General features: G+C 38.7%; 2 protein-coding genes across 3 annotated transcripts in view; both read left to right on the forward strand.

Moving 5' to 3' along the window:
- The window catches only part of nsd1a (nuclear receptor binding SET domain protein 1a), a 1,446,438-nt gene that overhangs the window by 951,444 nt on the left and 475,583 nt on the right, over positions 1-19,411 (forward strand). The gene's annotated exons all lie outside the window — the stretch shown is intronic.
- Positions 1-19,411, forward strand: part of ctnna1 (catenin (cadherin-associated protein), alpha 1) — a 192,052-nt gene that overhangs the window by 119,081 nt on the left and 53,560 nt on the right. For both annotated transcript variants that reach the window (NM_131456.2, XM_087280107.1), the window contains 2 exon segments: positions 2,937-3,047; positions 11,152-11,333. In NM_131456.2, coding sequence (NP_571531.1) covers positions 2,937-3,047; positions 11,152-11,333 — 293 coding nt within the window.

Below are 19,411 nucleotides of genomic sequence, written 5' to 3' on the forward strand. Positions count from 1 at the left end.
CTTGTGAGTGCATACTAATAGAGCGCTAGACTTATAAGAGGCATGTTTGGCATTCAGTGCAGGGATTAGAGAGAAAGAGAGTTAGTTTAGTTCAGTACAGGGGGAAGCGTGGCGTACCTGCTGCATTGGTGCACTAGATTGTTTCTTTTCTCTTTACGGCAGACAACTAGAGATGCTATAATGTTAAAACTTTCAGCGTTATGATTCCACTCTCAAAATGTGTTTTTCATAGCAAAAGTGTCAATATTACTATTAGGCTTGGGCTGATATGATGCCATCGCTGATGACCAATAGACAACACGATGCTATGCCGGCATCGCCGATCCTCCGCCCACCTCGTCACAAACCTGCTTGCGAAAAATACACATTAAGACGTATTAGTGTAAACAGGGCCTAAGTGTTAAATTGGCATTTTAGAACGAAAATGATCTACATCCACATCGTGTTTTACCTAGCATTTCTAAACAGCCCTCCGTCTGCTGAAAACACATCACCTGACCACACACACACAGTCACACACTCTGTCATGCGCTCATCTGAGCTCCAGTAAGCAGTGCACGTCAGACAGTTTATCAAGGATGTACCGCTGGATTGTGTGTCAGTATAGTTGTTAGACGTAATATTCAGACATTTCAAGACTCCCGGAAGTTCTGGGAGTCTCTATACATTTGCGGGACTCAATGCCTGAAAACGAGTGATAGTCTCCTGGAAATCAAGCATCTCCCTCCCGTTCCTCAAATAAGTTGAGCACCCTTCTCACCCCTCACCACTGGATCCCTCCTTGCTCTTCAGACACGTTGCTCGCACTGTCAACCCCCAACCCAAATAGTAAGATTCTTACTATTTAAAAACTTAAAAAAATAATTTCCTGTCATTTTCAGTCAGATTAAATCTGAATTAGAACATTTGAATAATTGAGTAACTCAAGGACTTGTCATACTGAATGCATCATCATTTTTGAATGACTTCCTAAAACAAATATTTCAATAAAAAATGACTCCTGTCACCACTTGCTAGCATATAATGTAATCAATGCAATGTATTTACCTCCTGCCACTTTAGACAACATTGTTTTTATCTAAACTATAAATTGTCGTAATCTAACACACAATTCTGATCATTCAACTACTACACACAAACTAAAGACTGCATGTGAAGCAGTTTCACAACTATACATGACAATGGCTTAGTAAATGACAATCAATCAAGATTTTAATCCTCTTTAATAATTATTGATTCAGCATTATTTACTTTCCACAGTGTTTCCTTCATGTGGCAGCATTCTCCCAGTGGGATACATACTGTAGATGCAAGTGTTTTTGAGTTTAACTTTGCATTAGTCTGAAGCAAGACAAGCTGATTATAAATGCAAATTTGACTCTCTGCCAGCAGGAGGCGCTTATGGAAGATCAGAAATGTTGAATTACTCATTAATGGCTCTAATCAAGGCAGCGCTGAGCTCTCGAATGGTTCCTCTCCAGTAGTGCCAGACATAATCTGCAGACATTTTATGAGTGTTTATGCTGGATGATTTTGAGAGCATAGTAACTAAAAAAACTAACACATGACTTAAAAATAAACGAAAAAAAGACTTTTTAGACTTTTGTTTCCACTGCCAAAAGGGTACCAATAGTGGTGTGGTGCATGACAGTTTCAGTCGATTTCATTCCCGCTTGAGGAAATGTCTACAGTAAAGCTGTACTGGTCGTTCATATATCTTATGAAAGGCACTTCTCACAAAACAGATGCTTTAATCCTATAAATACTTGTGTATAAATGTTCATTACTAACTTTTAAATGAACATAATTTGATTATAACTGTAGATGATAGTGTGAAATAGCCATCTGCAATTATATGAAAAAAATAAATAAATGCAACTTATATGAACACATACTGACCCTTACAGTCTCCTACACACAGCATACATTTAGTCCTGATTTGGGTTCAAAAACAAGACGCAACATATAGCCCACAGTCAGTGCAAACCTCGCATCTGTATCCTTAATTTTCACCAGCACATGTAACCTCTGTTAGAAAGTCCTTCCGAGTTCATAAAAGTCCAAAAGGTGATGATAACAGTTAAACATGGCAGTTTGTTCATGGTTTAGTTGCTGAAAGGATCATTTGTTCTGTTTTTTTTCGGCTTCTCCTTTGTTTTTTTTGGGCTTCACACACACGTTTGGATGTCAGAAGCACTTCAGTAATCACGCGCACATTATTATCGTCAGCTGAAAATTTCAAATATAGTTGTGATTTGCGAGCTCTCCTGAGAAAGTGAAACTGCTAGCGCTTTTAGGCGGATTCGCAAAACAAAAACAAGACACAGCAGGTTTTGTTCTTGGCTTTGTGGCTGTTCGTTAAAATAACGATAGGGTTTGTAAAGCTGAGGTCGACCATGGATTGTTATTTTGTCTATATAGTATCACGATGTAATCTCTCAGCATTATATTTAAAAATGGCGGTGTCTTTGATTTCATTCTTCTACTTGTGTATGCTCGAGTCACGCTTGTCTATAATCCAATAGCGTCCAGCTGCACGTCTAGCTCAGCCTTTTGTTACCCTTTTGTCGTGCTAGGAACCATTTGCAAATGGTACCCTAAAAGTGGTTCAGTTTGCTTTTAGGTACCTTTTGACAGTGGAAATGACCATAAAAGTGTATAAAAACAGGCCATTAATGAAAATAGCATTAACACTTTACTCAAGACGGTCATTGTCTTTTAAAACAAACACTCATGTTCGTGTTGCATCTTGAATTTGAAACAAAGCTCTCATGTCTACTCAACTATTCAAAGCCTTTTGGAAGATCATATTTGTGGGGGTTACTTTAGTTATTAATTGAGAAGCACTGGGTCGCTGTATTTACCACAGATCAGTAGTGACTAGTAATATTGAAAGCGCTTGCTAATACTCTATATCTCTCTTTTCCCCCCTACAGACCCCAGAGGAACTGGATGACTCGGACTTTGAGACTGAAGACTTTGATTCTCGCAGCAGGACCAGCGTTCAGACAGAAGATGATCAGCTCATTGCTGGACAGAGCGCTCGGGTGAGCAATGGGGCTTTTGTACTTCACATCACAGCTTCGGCTTGCCAATATATGGAGCTACTTAGAGATGTTAAAAGGTGTCAGAGGGTGCTTTCACATGTTAGATGGATTTTGTTCTGAAATGGGGATAAAAATTGTTACAGTAGCTGTGTTTCCATCTAAATATGCAAATTAAATTTATGCTCAACTTCAACTTCAAAGACGTGCGAATAAAGCAGCGCTTTTCATCCAATGAGTCAAAGAGAACAGAATCCTCACTTCCTGATTAACTGGCACCAAATATCAACAGTAAAAACTGAATTTGCTGGTAGGAGAAGCTGAATTGCCCCTCAGAAGACAGTCTGACACGCAGTGAATGTGTGGTGGGGTTTGAAGGCGTGAGATGCAGAGTACAGATGCTCTAGACCAGGCGAGGGCCAGATGCAAAAAAAAAAAAAAAAAAACGTTGTAGTGGGCCAAATTTTACATACATCACAGAGACACGCATATATATATATATATATATATATATATATATATATATATATATATATATATATATATATATATATATATATATATATATATATATATATACAGTTGAAGTCAGAATTGTTAGCCCCCCTAAATTTTTAGCCACCTGTTTATTTTTTCCCTAATTTCTGTTTATTGGAGAGAAGATTTTTTTTCCCACACATTTCTAAACATATTAGTTTTAGTAACTCATTTCTAATAACTGATTTATTTTATCTTTGCCATGATGACAGTAAATAATATTTGACTAGATATTTTTCAAGACACTTCTATCTTCTATACAGCTTAAAGTGACATTTAAAGGCTTAACTAGGTTAATTAAGTGAACTAGTCAAGTTAAGGTAATTAGGCAAGTTATTTTATAACAATTGTTTGTTCAGAAGACTTAAGGGCTAATAATTTTGACCTTAAAATGGTTCATAAAAAATTAAAAACTGCTTTTATTCTAGCCGTGTGTGTGTGTGTGTGTGTGTGTGTGTGTGTGTGTGTGTGTGTGTGTGTGTGTGTGTGTGTGTGTGTGTGTGTGTGTGTGTGTGTGTGTGTGTGTGTGTGTGTGTGTGTTTGTGTGTGTGTGTGTGTGTGTGTGTGTATGTATATATGTATATATATATATATATATATATATATATATATGTATATATATATGTATGTATGTATGTATGGATATTACATATCCATAATGCACTGAATCGTATTGCTTACTCACTACAACTGAAATGCCCTAGAGTTTGTTACAACCGAGCTGAGACCACCTCATTCAGGCAATCTTAGACAGATTGATTTGGCACGGATCTGAACTTGTATGCTGTATTCACATATGCCCACACCAACCGAGCTAACAGGGCAAACGCACCAGGTTCCCAAACAAACCTCTAGGTGTGAAAGCACCCAGACTCCATTCTGAAATTGCAAGAGAATTGGATCCCTTTTGTAGAAACTATGAATTCTGTCCAATGACATGATAGTTCTCATCTTCATCAGTGTTTCTGCAATAAAACTTTATCACAGTCCATTTGCACAGCATTGCGAGGTGCTAAACACTCTACTCGCAGGTCAGATGTGCTCACGTCACGGCCGGATCCACCTTCGCTTCGTTGCAATCGCACAGCAACTTTGAATCAGTGTTTTTAAGATTCTGCACTGATTTCGTGTCAACAGAGCTCCCGATGTTGCCACCAGCAAAATAGACATCAAACCTCGCCCCCTCTCTACCTCCATTCCTCCTCTCTCTCTCTCACTCTCTCCCTTCACATCCTCCTCTGTTGCCTTGGTAATGCGTATGAAAATCCATCCTGACATAGCTGGAAGGAACAGTGAATATATATCTATATTTTTATTATTTTGTTATTAGTTTGAATATATTCTCTGGTCCACAGCTGTGGTGATGGTAGACGCCGCCGATGATTGGCATCCTGTTTTCTTTTTTCAAATTCAGCGTTGTGTGAGAGAAAGGTAACAGAAACCAAGTTGTGTTTGGGGATCTTGTTAGGGAGAGTGCTAGCTTTTTCTGTGAGCACTACTATTGAGTTCCTGATAACAGTTTGTGTGACTGCACAAATGGAAGAGTGATACGTGGCCCAAAACCTATTTTTAGGAAATACATTTAAACATTTTGCCTGATCCTGTTAGACTAGGGCTGGGCACTTTGACAAACATCTACATTTTATATATATATATATATATATATATATATATATATATATATATATATATTGTTACCAGGATTTGAAAATCTAAATCAACTTAATCAGTATAAATTCAATCAATTAATAGTTAATTAAAATACAAATTCAGCATTGTGTGAGAAAAAGCTAATGGGGACCATGTTTTGTATGGCCATCTTGGTGAGAGTGGTAGCTTTTTCTGTGAGCACTACTATTGAGTTCCTGATAACAGTTGCACAAATCCACAATTTTTTTTTTTTTTTTTTTTGGCCAATCCTGTAAGACTAAGGCTGGGCAACATGACAAACATCTCATATAACAATATAAGTCATTTCATATCCTGATATATATATATATATATATATATATATATATATAATTTTTTATTTTCCTATTGGCCTTAATGCATTTCTCCCAAGTGCTGTCGACTACATGCATGCCAGTCAACAACAAACAGCCGTTGCAAAATAAAATGTTGCATTATTAAAATAAAAGATTGATACAGCGGTTGAGCGACCATCACACACTTCTCCTCAGAGCTCGCCAGAACTGAACTGAGCTCCCATACATGCAACAGCCACAGAAGAAGTCCTATTAAAAGGGAAATGACATTTATACACAATGCATATCAAACATAAAGCGACCATTACAATATCACAATAATTAACCCCGAAAAAGCAGAGCAATCACTACCAGACTGCTGTTGTGTTTGCGATAAGGAGGGACGAAGCTGAATAAAGTTTCTTATTCGCAGCTTCTTATCGACTCTATCCGGTACACCTTAAAAAGCGCGACACTTCCGTTTTTCAGCTTCTTATTCGCGCTCAAGGAAACACACAACGGTTTTTATATTCTAAGCAAAGGCTAATTATGCGGTCCCGGCGCCATCTTGTGAATCGACAACATCAATCTGCCATCAATTTGCCACAGCCATATCACCCTGCAGCCCAAAACTGGTTACTCACTGAAGCTAAGCAGGGCTGACCCTGCTTAGTACCTGGCTTGGTAATTTGCTGTTTGAAGTGGTGTTAGTGAGGCCAGCAGGGGCGCTCAACCTGTGGTCTATGTGAGTCCTAATGCCCCAGTAAAAGTGAATGGGACACTACACTGTCAGTGGGCGCCGTCTTTCGGATGAGACTCTCCCGACTCTCTGTGGTCATTAAAAATCCCATGGCACTTGTCGTGAAAGAGCAGGGGTGTTACCCCGGTGTCCTGGCCAAAGTCCCTCTATCGGCCCATACGATCATGGCCTCCCCTAATCATCCCCTTCCACCGAATTGGCTCTATCACTGTCTCTCCACTCCACCAATAGCTGGTGTGTGGTGAGCGCACTGGCACCGTTGTGCTGTGGCTGCCGTCGCATCATCCAAGTGGATGCTGCACACTGGTGGTGGTGTGGAGAGACCCCCCTCATGATTGTGAAGCGCTTTGGGTGTATGGCCATATACAATAAATGCGCTATATAAATGCACATTACATTACATCAATCGTCTTTGACTAATGGACACCGATGCGCTGAAATAAATATTTTAAAATAGGCACTATCCTTATAAATAATCTGCATAGTTGCAATCTAAACTACATTCTCAACTAAGATAGCCTCAAAAGTAATTTGTTGCCCAACAGCAGGAATATTTGTCATTGTAGAGCGTGCTCCGCTTGTATGTGGGGGGAGTAATACACAAAAGTGAAGAGGCCTTTGTGTGCTGTTACCGGCTAAATATCTCACGGCTATAAATATAGTGTAATTATATAACCGTAATTAGTGTCATTCATTAATTGATTTTCCTTAAGCTTAGTCTCTTAGAGGTTGCCACAGCGGAATGAATCACCAACTATTCCGCTTTGTTTTGCGCAGTGGATGCATGTCTAGCTGCAACCCAGCACTGGGAAACACCCATAGTCATATTCACACACATTCAAACACTACGGCCAATTTAGTTAATCCAATTCCCCTATAGTGCATGTGTTTGGACAGTGGGGGAAACCAGAGCATCCGGATCAAATCCATGCCAACACGGGGAGAACATGCAAACTCCACATAGAAATGCCAACTGGCCCAGCTGGGACTTGAATCAGTGACCAACTTGCTGTGAGTCGACAGTGCCAACCGAGGTGCCACACCATAATTAATGTATTTTCATCAAATAAACTGCAAAGCATAATAGATGTTAGGCTTTTTATTTTGTCAATGCAATACGTATCGTCATATCACACAGCCCTTTGTAATTTTTTCATGTTTACATCCACTGTGTCGGTCGCTTATTCTTTATTCCTCAAGCTTGAACGAGTATAATTACAGGCCGCATACAGTGATGTAAGCTTGTTGATGAAAACTAAAAAATAACACAAAAATATTCATCCCTAATCGTCTAGGGGATGGCAGCTCAAGTCTTGAACAGAAAGCTCTTGTTGAAGATAAAAGTGCTGCAGAAGACTTGCGTTTCCCATTGAACGTTGTTGCCAGGGAAGCGTGTAGTATATTTTTGTTTAGAGTTGTTGAAAACAGGGCTGTGGAGGTTGTGCTTGAGTGAGAATGTGATTATATAAGTCTGTAATCACTGTCCGGCCTCCTGTTCTTCCCCCCCAGAGGCTTTTGATTTAGTCCCCAGCCCCAGTGGGAATCCCAGTCAGTCAGCTAATGCACTAATGTGTGTGCCAGAGCTCCAAATTTAAAGATAATTCAGCATACGAGGTGTGATGCAGCACGTATACTACAATTTTACCCAAACATCTCTGAATGTGTGTGTATACATGAATACTTTCGATATACACTGCATTTCAAATATGAGATGGTAAGATTTAAGGACATTTTTGTTAACATTTTAGAAAAATGGTCCATTAGTTAATGTATTTACTAACATTTACTAAGTAAGACTAATCTTGTAATAGGGCTGGGTGATGCAGCGAAAAACAAAATAACTATATAATGTTTCATATCATTTGGTATTAATAATTATTTAATTATAATAATTTACAAACATTACTTAGGCAAATAGTTTCAATAGTAAAAAAAAAAAAAATATATATATATATATATATATATATATATATATATATATATATATATATATATATATATATATATATATATATATATATATATATATATATATATATATATATATACATACATTGTCTCTTATGTCTTATCAAATAAACAAGTGTTAAAGAGACTCTTAAACTTGACAAAAATGTTACAAAGTGTGTGCAAGGGTGAAGTGTAAATGCTGAACAATCAAAGCAACATCTGTTAATTGATAGATCAACATCTGTAAGATGTCAATAATAATGATTCAATAAACGTCAAACTGTCAACAAAACTAATTATGATGATCAAATCTGAGCTTGCAAGTTAATGAACCAGCTATCATTGCTCAAATACATCCTGCAACATTACAAATTGTGAAGTTGAATGATTACATTAGCCCTATGCCAAACAAATATTTTAGATGGGGTACTAGTGTCTGGGATGCACAAGAAAAGAAACCAAAAAGCCGCTCTGGCAACATCCTTATATCCTTTTTTTTTTTTAAATTTACAATCTTTTTACTTTTGCTATATGGCACTAATTTTTCGCATGTGTTGTTATTCTGACCTGAGTCAACTCGACAGCATTCACATGTTACGTCTAAAATGTGAAAAGTATGTGGTTTCGTTCAGCATTTTCAATCGCGATCCCTTGGCGACCATCAACCGTTTTCTCAGACGGTGACAATCGGACAAACCGTCGTTTTATTTGTTTTTCAAGTTTTATGAAGAGAATGAAAAAGCTCTGCAGTATTTAAGTGATCTGTGTTTGTCTACGCTAATTACTCTACCGTTATTATCAAAATGTGTATATTCCATACAATGCGTGAAGCAGATTGGTTTGGTCTTCTTGCATAAATCGTGGTGCACTCGCAGCAATCTGGTAAATTTAGGTGTTTTCTATTAGGTGCACCTGGAAAATGTGAGCATGCTCGCCACTTGCACACCATATAAATACCATTACGTTTTTTTTTAGCCCAGCTCTACTTGTAAAACATTTTTTAGCCACAGTTAAACATTTACAATTTTTTTTAATTCAGTTGTGCTTGTTAACAATAATGCACTGTGAGTTAACATGAGCCAACATTAGTTCGTTAACAAAGATTTAATAAATGTATTACTACTTGTTTGTTCATGTTAGTAAATACGTTAACTAACATTAAAATAATGCTCAATTAGTTAAAGCGTAAAAGTAAAGTAAAGACATTTTTAATCAAGGCTGCATTTATGTAATAAAAAATACAGTAATTGTTGATTATTATTATTATTATTAGTAGTAGTAGTAGTAGTAGTATTCGTATTAGAAGTAGTGGTAGTAGTAGTTGTTATCGTTGTAATTGTAGTAGTACGGGGGTCACATGCTGTATGCGCCGTGCCAAGTCGGCGGCTGGACAGGACACGGTTCATATTTCTCCCGCACCACAGTGCCCCATCTGAATAGATTTGTTTTAAATAACATGCAAATGTGCGCATCCGGTGTGCGTTACTTGTCATATGTGCGTCTCAGCGCAGCACTGAGTGACACAACTGGTGTGCGACCAGCTGTAGTAGTATAAACTGTTTTCTGTTCGAGTAAATTTTTTGAAGTAATATAATTTAGTAAATTTTTAATTATAGTACTTTAGAAATAATTCCACTAATGATTTTTTTGTTTCATTTGTTTTAATTCTTTTATCATTTTAAATAGTTAATTTAGTTGGGCGAAAAAATTCTAGTTTTGTTTACCGTTTTCATTTGAATATGGCCTTGCTGATTAAAAACATTGTACATTTTGTTATTTTTTTAAACTTGATTTTAATAGTAAATTGAACTCAAATAGGGGCAGCATGGTGGCTCAGTGGTTAATAATGTCGCCTCCCAGCAAGAAGGTCAAGATTCCTGTAGTTATAAAGTTAGTATCCTGGCAAGGCCAGCTGGCATTTCTATATGGAGTTTGCATGGTCTCCTCGTGTTGGTTCCCCCAAAGTCTAAACCAATGGCCTCAAACTCAATCGCTGGAAGGCCGCAGCTCTGCATAGTTTATCTCCAACCACCTCCAACTCGCATCTGCTTAATAGTCTAGTAGTCTTGAGCACCTTGATAATTTGGATCAGCTGTATTTGATTAGGGTTAGAGCAAAACTGTGCAGAGCTGCGGCCCTCCAGGAATCCAGTTTGAGACCAATGTGCTATAGGTGAATTGGGTAAAACAAAATGTCCATAGTGCATGAGTGTGTGTATAGGTGATTCCAGTACAGGGTTGCTGCTGGAAGGGCATCTACTGCGTAAAACATATGCTGGAATAGTTGGTGGTTCATTTCACTGCGGCGAAATGAAGTGAATGAATAAATTCCGAAATAAGCAACCAATATAATGTTCTCTATCTTGACACTGCTAGTTAGAATAACATTTCCAAATTTACATGCACAGAATAGATTGTTTGCGTATTGCATCACACCTGGTTTAAACACTGTTAGCTATTTAAACTAAATAAATCCATGCTAATGGTTTCTTAATGTGCAGAATGCAGTAGCGCACATTCGAATGGCCTCTTCAGTTGGGTTTAGTAGGACTACGGAGGCCATAGAAAGCATTGCTCAGCATAGTTCTAAAAGGTTGTGAACCTTTTACAGAATTAGAGGAATGTTTCATAGCCCATACGCCACCAGCCAAAGCTGTAAAATCTCTCCTGCTCGCCCGGGCCGGTCATGCAAGAAATGAGGCAGAGAAAGCGAGAGGAGGGAAGGACAAAGGAAGGTGTAGGAGCGAGGCGAAGAAAAGGAGAAGGAAAACGGGATTGAACATCAATTTTCTTTTTAATTGCATATCCTTTGTCATCTCTTTTCCTCATTAACAGTCGTAGATCAGCAGATTTATGTACGCTTTGTTATATATGAGCTTTCTCTGTGGAATTGGCAGGCCATCATGGCTCAGCTACCCCAGGAGCAGAAGGCGAAGATTGCGGAGCAGGTGGCCAGTTTCCAGGAGGAGAAGAGCAAGCTGGACGCAGAGGTGTCCAAGTGGGATGACAGTGGAAATGACATCATCGTCTTGGCCAAGCAGATGTGCATGATCATGATGGAGATGACAGACTTCACCAGGTGAGTGTAAAAACCGCCCTGTTTCCTGCTCGCCTGCCTGTCAGATTCAATACACCATTAGAGGATTTTAATTTTCAATTTAATTTGTCACGTACAGAGTCATACATAGTGTGATCTGCAGTGAAATGCTTACACAATCACTCGTGACCTTAGAATAATAGCAATAACAAAAATAGTAACGATAAAGGCTTGAACACACTAGGATGCTTTTTGCAAACTTACCCCCCTGACATTAGATGAGGCTTGATGAACTGTGTGTGTGTGTGTGTGTGTGTGTGTGTGTGCGTGCGTGTGTGCGTGCGTGCGTGCGTGCGTGCGTGCGTGCGTGCGTGCGTGCGTGCGTGCGTGCGTGCGTGCGTGCGTGCGTGCGTGCGTGCGTGCGTGCATATATATATATGTATATATATATGTGTATATGTATATATATATATATGTGTATATGTATATATATATGTATATGTGTGTGTATATATATATATTGTTACACCTGGCTCAAGGATGTAACATAATGAGGGAGACAACAAGGAGAAGTATAATCAAAAAGAATATTTATTTAGCTCAATTTAAATTATATAATCAAAATATCAGTATCAGTATGTTCAATCAGTGTGAAATGCAAATGTATGGATGCTGTAAATGTTGTCAGTGATAATGTATGGATGCGAAACAAAGCATAAAGGCCAAATAGGAGCGCGGCTCTGGCCAACTGCCAAGTGAATGGACAGCGGCCCCGACAAACTCTCTGCCGGGGTTTAAATAAGGGCGCTGACCAGCATCAGGTGCGCTGAAGGCACGCCCCCAATCTGGAATCAAAATCAAACACAAACAAAACAACGCAGTCCTAACAATATGTATATGTATATGTATATATGTATATGTGTGTATATATATGTGTGTGTGTGTGTATATATTTATTTATTTATATATATATATATATATATATATATATATATATATATATATATATATATATATATATATATATATGTATATATATATATATATATATATATATATATATATATATATATATGTATATATATATATATATGTGTGTTTTTATATATATGTATGTATGTATGTATGTATGTATGTATGTATATATATATATATATATATATATATATATATATATATATATATATATATATATATATATATATATATATATATATATATAGTTTATCAGAAAATATTTGCGCTTTTAAAACTTTCCAAACCGCGGTAAACCTTGAAACCGGTTATCATCCCATGCATACTGTCAAAGACCACACACACACACACACACACACATATCTCTTTTAGACTCAAGTCAATAGACCTCTCTGGCCATGCACTACTGATCCAGTTTCACTGCGTCCCGGCTCAGTGCTTCAGCTTTATATTGGTTTGTATGGCAGTTTGCATTGGCAATGAAATGTGCACTAGCCTTTTTGAAGGGAAATCTTTTCTGATATTGAATGAGAGACTGGCAAACTGTTTTTTATACCTAATTTCCCCTGTCATTTACCTAAATCGACCATCAATTAGTAAGGTCTAATATTAACTGAGACAAGCACTCATTTGGTTCCATCTCGAGGAATGTTTTTTTTTTTTTTTTTTTCTCAGTGGAAGTAAATGAGCTGTGGATTTTTTCACTGCGCTTTTTACCTGCCTCATTTGCCTGCCTCATTGTCTTTCCATCATACGTGATCCAAAAGAAAGGCTTTGAAAGGGAAGAAAAATCCTTTGCCCTGCTAAAATAAATATGTGATTTTAAAACAACAGAGGGCAGGAGTTGCTGGAGCACTGAAAGGTCACCTGAATTCCTCCTCTGTATGCTGACAGAATCAGGGAAAAGGCCATTTTAGGTGGACCGGAGCATGCTCGTGGACCGCACACCTGAGAGTGACTGCCATCTGCTTTCCCAGAGGACTGTGCGTAGTTGTGTGTGTGTAGGAGAGAAACCGAGAAAATGTCTTGCTCTGTACTTTCTCTCTGCCTATGGTAACCAAGAACCATTTTAAAGGGAGTCATGCTGAGGAAACCATTCACAATACTCCACTCAGTAGCTGTTTCCATCCAAAGAAGCGAGCTCGAGTTTTGTGCAATACTGGAATATTGCATATATATATATTTGTAAATACAGATGCGATTCCATCCAGTGAGTCAAAAATAACAAAATCATCACTTTCTGATAAACTGCCGCCAAATAGCAGACAGAAAAATGTAGTTTTTTTAGTAGGAGATGCCAGTGTGGGCCATTTTTCTTCTATAATAAATGAGTTGTGCATCAGATGAAATGTAATGTATGTGCGGAGGCTTTTGGAGGCATGATATGCTCTTTTGGAGCACAGGCAGATGCTCAAGACAGTTTTGGAAGTAATAATAAAAATACTGAACCACTGTGATGATGGGCTTTGGCTGAGGGCTTTTATATTGACTGAAAGCACGTTTCAGATGTTTTACAATGTGGTCAGTCTGCTGGTTTGTCCATTAATGCGATCTCAGAGTATACTGAAGGACTTAATTTGCTTAGAAGCCCAGTTCAAGAGCTTCCAATGAACTGTAAGCCGTTAATAGCCACATTCAAGGTCTGTTTTCTTTGAAAACCAGTGATCTTCACTGCCTGATTGATATACGATAATAATTGGGTCTCAGACTGTATAAGAAGCACTGCGTTAAATTCCATAGTCATGTGCCATGTCTTTAAAATATGGACATTTATTTTAATCTAGTATTTTCAATGGAGTTCCTGTGCTAGCTTACTGATCCTGATGGAGCTTGTTTAAACAGTTTTTCTCGTTTACACTTGAAAAACTAAGTTAAAGCTCAAGTCTAATATATTATATTTTTATTACATTGTCATCAATGCTGTAAAAGCAATCATATGAAATTGAAATTAGTCACAAACCTTTCACTGGAAGTATCAGTAGAGAAAAAACACCAGCTGTGCATATATCCAATTGCGGCTATTTTTTTTTTATCTATACATGATCTGTCAAAACAAAATCACAAGAGCGTTTTAATGCCCATGCAAGGATTAATTCAGTAAAAGTATTTCCATCCTAGTTCAGGCACTTTTTATTATTATTTTTTATTATGGAATATTTCAAAATGCACATATAAAATAGGTGGGAGAAAACATTGCTATTGTAAGGATAGAAGGATGACTGTCATTCAACCAAGAACAGGAGAGAAAGCTGCTTTGTTTGGTTTTCCTCCTTTTCAGGAACATGTCTCCATTCCTTCTCCAGTGCACTGAACACCTCAATACTGATGCCACCAACATGCATTCTCCCCTATAGAAGTTTGCAGGGATTTGTGTGCAGGCTATATTACAAAACATTGTCCAGATGCTACATGATTATGGGTGAAATATCACTGAAGCTAAAAAGGCTTTGGTTACTTACGAAACCCATATATGTTGTGTCAATAAAGAAATATTAAAGGGCCCTTAAGATGAAAATCAAACGTTTGTAAGTTTAGTGTCAACAGTCATATTGGAGTGATATGAGGACAATAAGTCTCTTTTTAAATTTCCTGACGTTAAAATAAGATCCAAATGCCTCCCATTTTGAGGCTCACCACAATATGATGTATGAGTGCAGTTTTCCCCACCCACTGAATTGATTGACAGCCGCGTATTAACATTACTCTATTGTAAAGTGTACAGTTATATCAACAAGACAGGACGTGCGGAAAGCAACTGGGAATAAAAGATTTGTTCAGCTCTGTTATCAGCAACACATCAAGAATGAGATTTTCAGTGTCAGTACAATTATAAAAGAAGACGCTTAAATCCCAGTTTTTGGTCTTAAATCAGGTTTATTTTGTACATTAGCATATCGGATGTCCATACAGCTGTGGAAATTATGCACATGCATGAACTTTATAGTGAAATTATGTGTGACTCATCATAGCAGAAAGGCTTGAATTAACTCCACATCAAATATATCAAATAACCCAGGTCTTACTGTAGTAAAGGTGATCTGCTTCATTCTTGCCTGTCATTGTGCTGTTTATCTATGAGAAGGCTACACATATCAGAGCAATACACTTATTTCACGCGGCCGCCATTTTAAAGAACCAAAGCGAGGCTGCGGTGGGAAGAAACCGGGAAGTATAGGACCAGTACTGTAAACCTTGCATAAACATGCTGTGCACTACAAACCTCCGGCTGTTGCAGAGATTTCAAAATGCAGACATGGTGTAAAAATCACTTTAATATCATTCAGTTAACTTTATTTTTAAAAAAATTAAAAGCAATTTAGCATCAAACAACATCACAGTCAATTTAAGAGTAATATGCTCAAGTGTCCTCCTAGGCTTCAGTTCATGGCACCAGTTAAACACTGTGAAGACGCTTCCCTGCTTTAGCCTATGTAACCCGGTAAGTGATCAAACGCAGCTGTCCTCTGAAGCACACCCTCGTGTTGTCTGTAATAGTGTTGTCCCGGTACTGAAGTTTTAAAAACGTCCATTTCCCGCTAACATTGAAGCACAGCTGAGCACGGATGACTCGACTGATCTTCACGGCTGTTTCGCGCTCCAGTCTCTGTGTATCTGTGTTTGCACTCAGTTTACTGCTCTTTGCCCAGTGCAAACACAGATACACGGAAACTAGAGCGCAAAGCAGCCATGAGGATCAGTCGAGTCATCACGCAGATCACTCATCTGTGTTTGTGCTCTGTAAACAGCGAAGGGTGAACTGATTACCTTCTCAGCAAATCACAGTCATTTCTGTTGAACACGTGAGCACAATGGCAAATCAGCGCTGTTTTAAGAAAGCCATCAACATTGCCTTAAATGTTTTTTCTTTTAATTCAGTATTGTGACGAGTCTAATATAGTGAAAGAGTCCGTTCATGAACTCGAGTTTGATAAATAGCATCTAAAAAGTGTGTTTGGGAAAGAAAACATTGGCTAACTAGTGCCATTTCCTTTAACTTAGCTGAAAATGAGCACTGATATCCCTTTTTATTTTCACCATTCATTTAGAACGGTTCTTCGGGTCACTGGGAAGGCTGTGAAATTATACATTTGAGTCACTTTCTCTTCGCTGATAAGATATACAGCCAGCTACACAACGTGCTTATGTAACTCCCAACGATACGTCCGGGGTTCTTCCCACCACAGCCTCGATTTCGCTTTTAAAAATGGCGGCCGCATGAAATCAATCTATACAGTCAGATATCTGACACGCACGTGGGAATGGTGGGCGGGGAGAACCAGCACCTTTGCATTAAAGGCAAAGGCAACAAAAACAGCTACAATGTTATAACAGCACAAATTTCCCAGATTTAAAAAGGTATAATAAGTAATCTAATGGGTATTTTAAAGCTGAAACTTTAGACACGTTCTGGAGACGCAAAAGATGTGCCCTTTTAAAAGTAATGATAAAAAACAAGCCCAAATTAGTCAAGGTTTTGACTCCACAAAGTCCCATTTAATTATTATTATTATTTTTAATGATAAATAATTTTTATTAAATTTATTACGTATAATATGTTAATTCTGCTTAGTACAATTGCTATATTCTTCAAGTGACTTTTATTACTGTTTCATTGGTTTGCACCTTAAACAAAACGTCTTTCCAATTTTTGAGATTGAGAGTTGTATCACTTCTATTCAAGGTGACATGGAGACACTTATTCCTCTTGTTGAAGGACCCCAGAAATCTGTCATTGTGTCGAATAAGAAGTAGCAGGGCTGCAGTACATCTGTCAGTGTGGTCGCACAGATTTGGGTGCATTTGCATGAAAAATGGCGACCGGCGCTGATGTGTCACCTGCAGAAATGTGCTGAGTGAAGGTCTTCGGCAAGTTAATTCAGCCCACGCCCAAATTATTGCCCCTCGACCTTGGATGCGTACACATTCCTATGAAGGTTAATGCTATAAAGAGGAAATTGATTTCAGGAGGCTTTATCCGGCCTCAATATCTGCAGGGAAGCGGCTTGCCACCAATTCTGCTTATGTCCCTTTCTGCTCATGAATAAAGCATGCATCGCCTGGATTCGTGTCACATATTTTGGAGCCACCTGTCTGTGCATGCTGTGGTCCAGTGCTTGAGCAGCTATAACACACACACACACTCATGAACACACACACACACACTCTACCCCCATCTGGAACCAGTATCAGTGGCTAATTCATGGGCACTCTGTCAGATTTGCATATCTGAGTGTGGGATTGTGGAGTGAGATGAAGTCACCCTTGCTCCTCATTCACCTTGTAGTGGCCACGCTCTCACCTAGGGCTGGGTAAGGGTGGGCCACCATCAAAGCCGCATCAAAATAACACTCCTTTTTTGTTTGGAAATGATAGAAGTGTCTGTCGCTCTTTGTGCGGTGCATCTTCTTTTTTTCTTTTGAGTCTCCGGCGAATTCCTGTGACTCTTTTGATGGATGCAGTGCTGCCCTGTCTGCACGGCCAAAAAAAGAGAGCGAGCCATAATGGGTGTTGAGGAAGAGTGAAAACACAAAATTCCATCTGTCGTGGGTTGGATTGTTCAGTTTAGCCTGAAGAGAGCAGCTTTGAATCCAGGTTGCGCCACTTGCCAACTGTGCCCTGCAGTCCCTTGTGGGCACACAGAACTGGCAAATGGCTGGCCCGATCGTAGCCGGGGAGCTGCAGGGGGGCGGGCTGAGATTGAATGCTGGGATGGATGAGGCCAGAACTATTAAATGAACTGAAGTGGCAGTGACCCCAGGAAGCTGACCAGACATCACAGAAGTGGGTGGGAGCTGCTGCTAGCTCACACCATCTGCCTGTCTATCCACATTTCCTTCATTCTTACCCCCCTCCAAGCCTGGTGAATGGAAGTGTGTTGGAGGGCGATGTTCCTCCTTAATGAGATTAATCAATTGGAAGCAAATTGATCTTGTCTGCCCTAAAAAGCCCTGTTCATGCTGTGCTGCGACTAGGGCTGTGTATTGGCCAGAATCTGCCGATGCAATATGTATTGTGATGCAGGGGTTTAATATACACTATGCTGTGGAACTGGAAGCAAGCTGTTCTATTGCAAGGTTTTTTTTTGTTTGTGACTATTATTTTTAGACTGTAGTGAAGTAGACATGGCCATATGCATAAATCCTGAGCAATCAATTCAGGACTAATGTCAGTGCATGTCAAAACTTCTCCACGGCCCCAAAGCATCCTTAGAGCCCTGAGGGTTAAGAACGCGCTCAACAGCGCTCAAATGTTTGCATGAAATGGACTATTTTAAAATTTCAATATTGATTGGTACCAAGTTAAAGTATCGTGACAACACTACGCTTAAGTGTCCTCTAATGTTTAATAACTGTCCCGGGTAAATATACGGCCCCAGTTTTTTTTTTTTTTTTTACTTTATCTAGCTTTCAGTTTTCCAGAAACTGATCTGGAAAAATCCCTTTGACTTAATATTGGACCAAACTCCCCCTTACCAAACTCTTAACCCCCTGCCCCCCTCACCAACACCTGTAACCTTGTTACCTAAAAAAGTTGTATGGGGCAAATGAATCTTTTCCAGCTGGTCCTTTCGAAAAACTCCTTAGTGCAGTGGTGTCCAAACTTGGTCCTGGAGGACGGTTTTCTGCACAGTTTAGCTCCAACTTTCTTTAACACACCTGCCTGGAAGTTTCAAGTATACCTAGAAATAGCTGGTTCAGGTGTGTTTAATTGGGGTTGGAACTAAAATATACAGGACACCGGCCCTCCAGGACCGAGTTTGGACACCCCTGCCTTAGTGTTTAGCCATTTATGAGTCTAAAAGTTCATTCATAATGGTCTTAAAAATGTTTCATTCTTAATTTTAACCTATTTAACCCTGTTGTATTCTGCTTTAAATGTTTACAGGATGCCTTTTTGCATTATCAAATCTTACTGTAACATCCAAGCACTCAGATGTGCTGATTTTCAGTGCTTATGCAAGCATGTCCATATCTCTGAGCAGATGCTTTTTTGACTGCTGTTTTTCACCGCTATCTGTAGTTTTCAAATAAAGGTGTGCCGTACATATTTGCATATCTCAATGTCACATTGCATTTGGAGAATCGAACGTTCACATGTATCAACATTTTCCTACATGCATAGATATTTATTCATTTTCATTTGGC

Source organism: Danio rerio, chromosome 14 (assembly GCF_052040795.2).
Source record: "Danio rerio strain M-AB ecotype USA chromosome 14, GRCz13ab, whole genome shotgun sequence".
Taxonomy (NCBI): domain Eukaryota; kingdom Metazoa; phylum Chordata; class Actinopteri; order Cypriniformes; family Danionidae; genus Danio; species Danio rerio.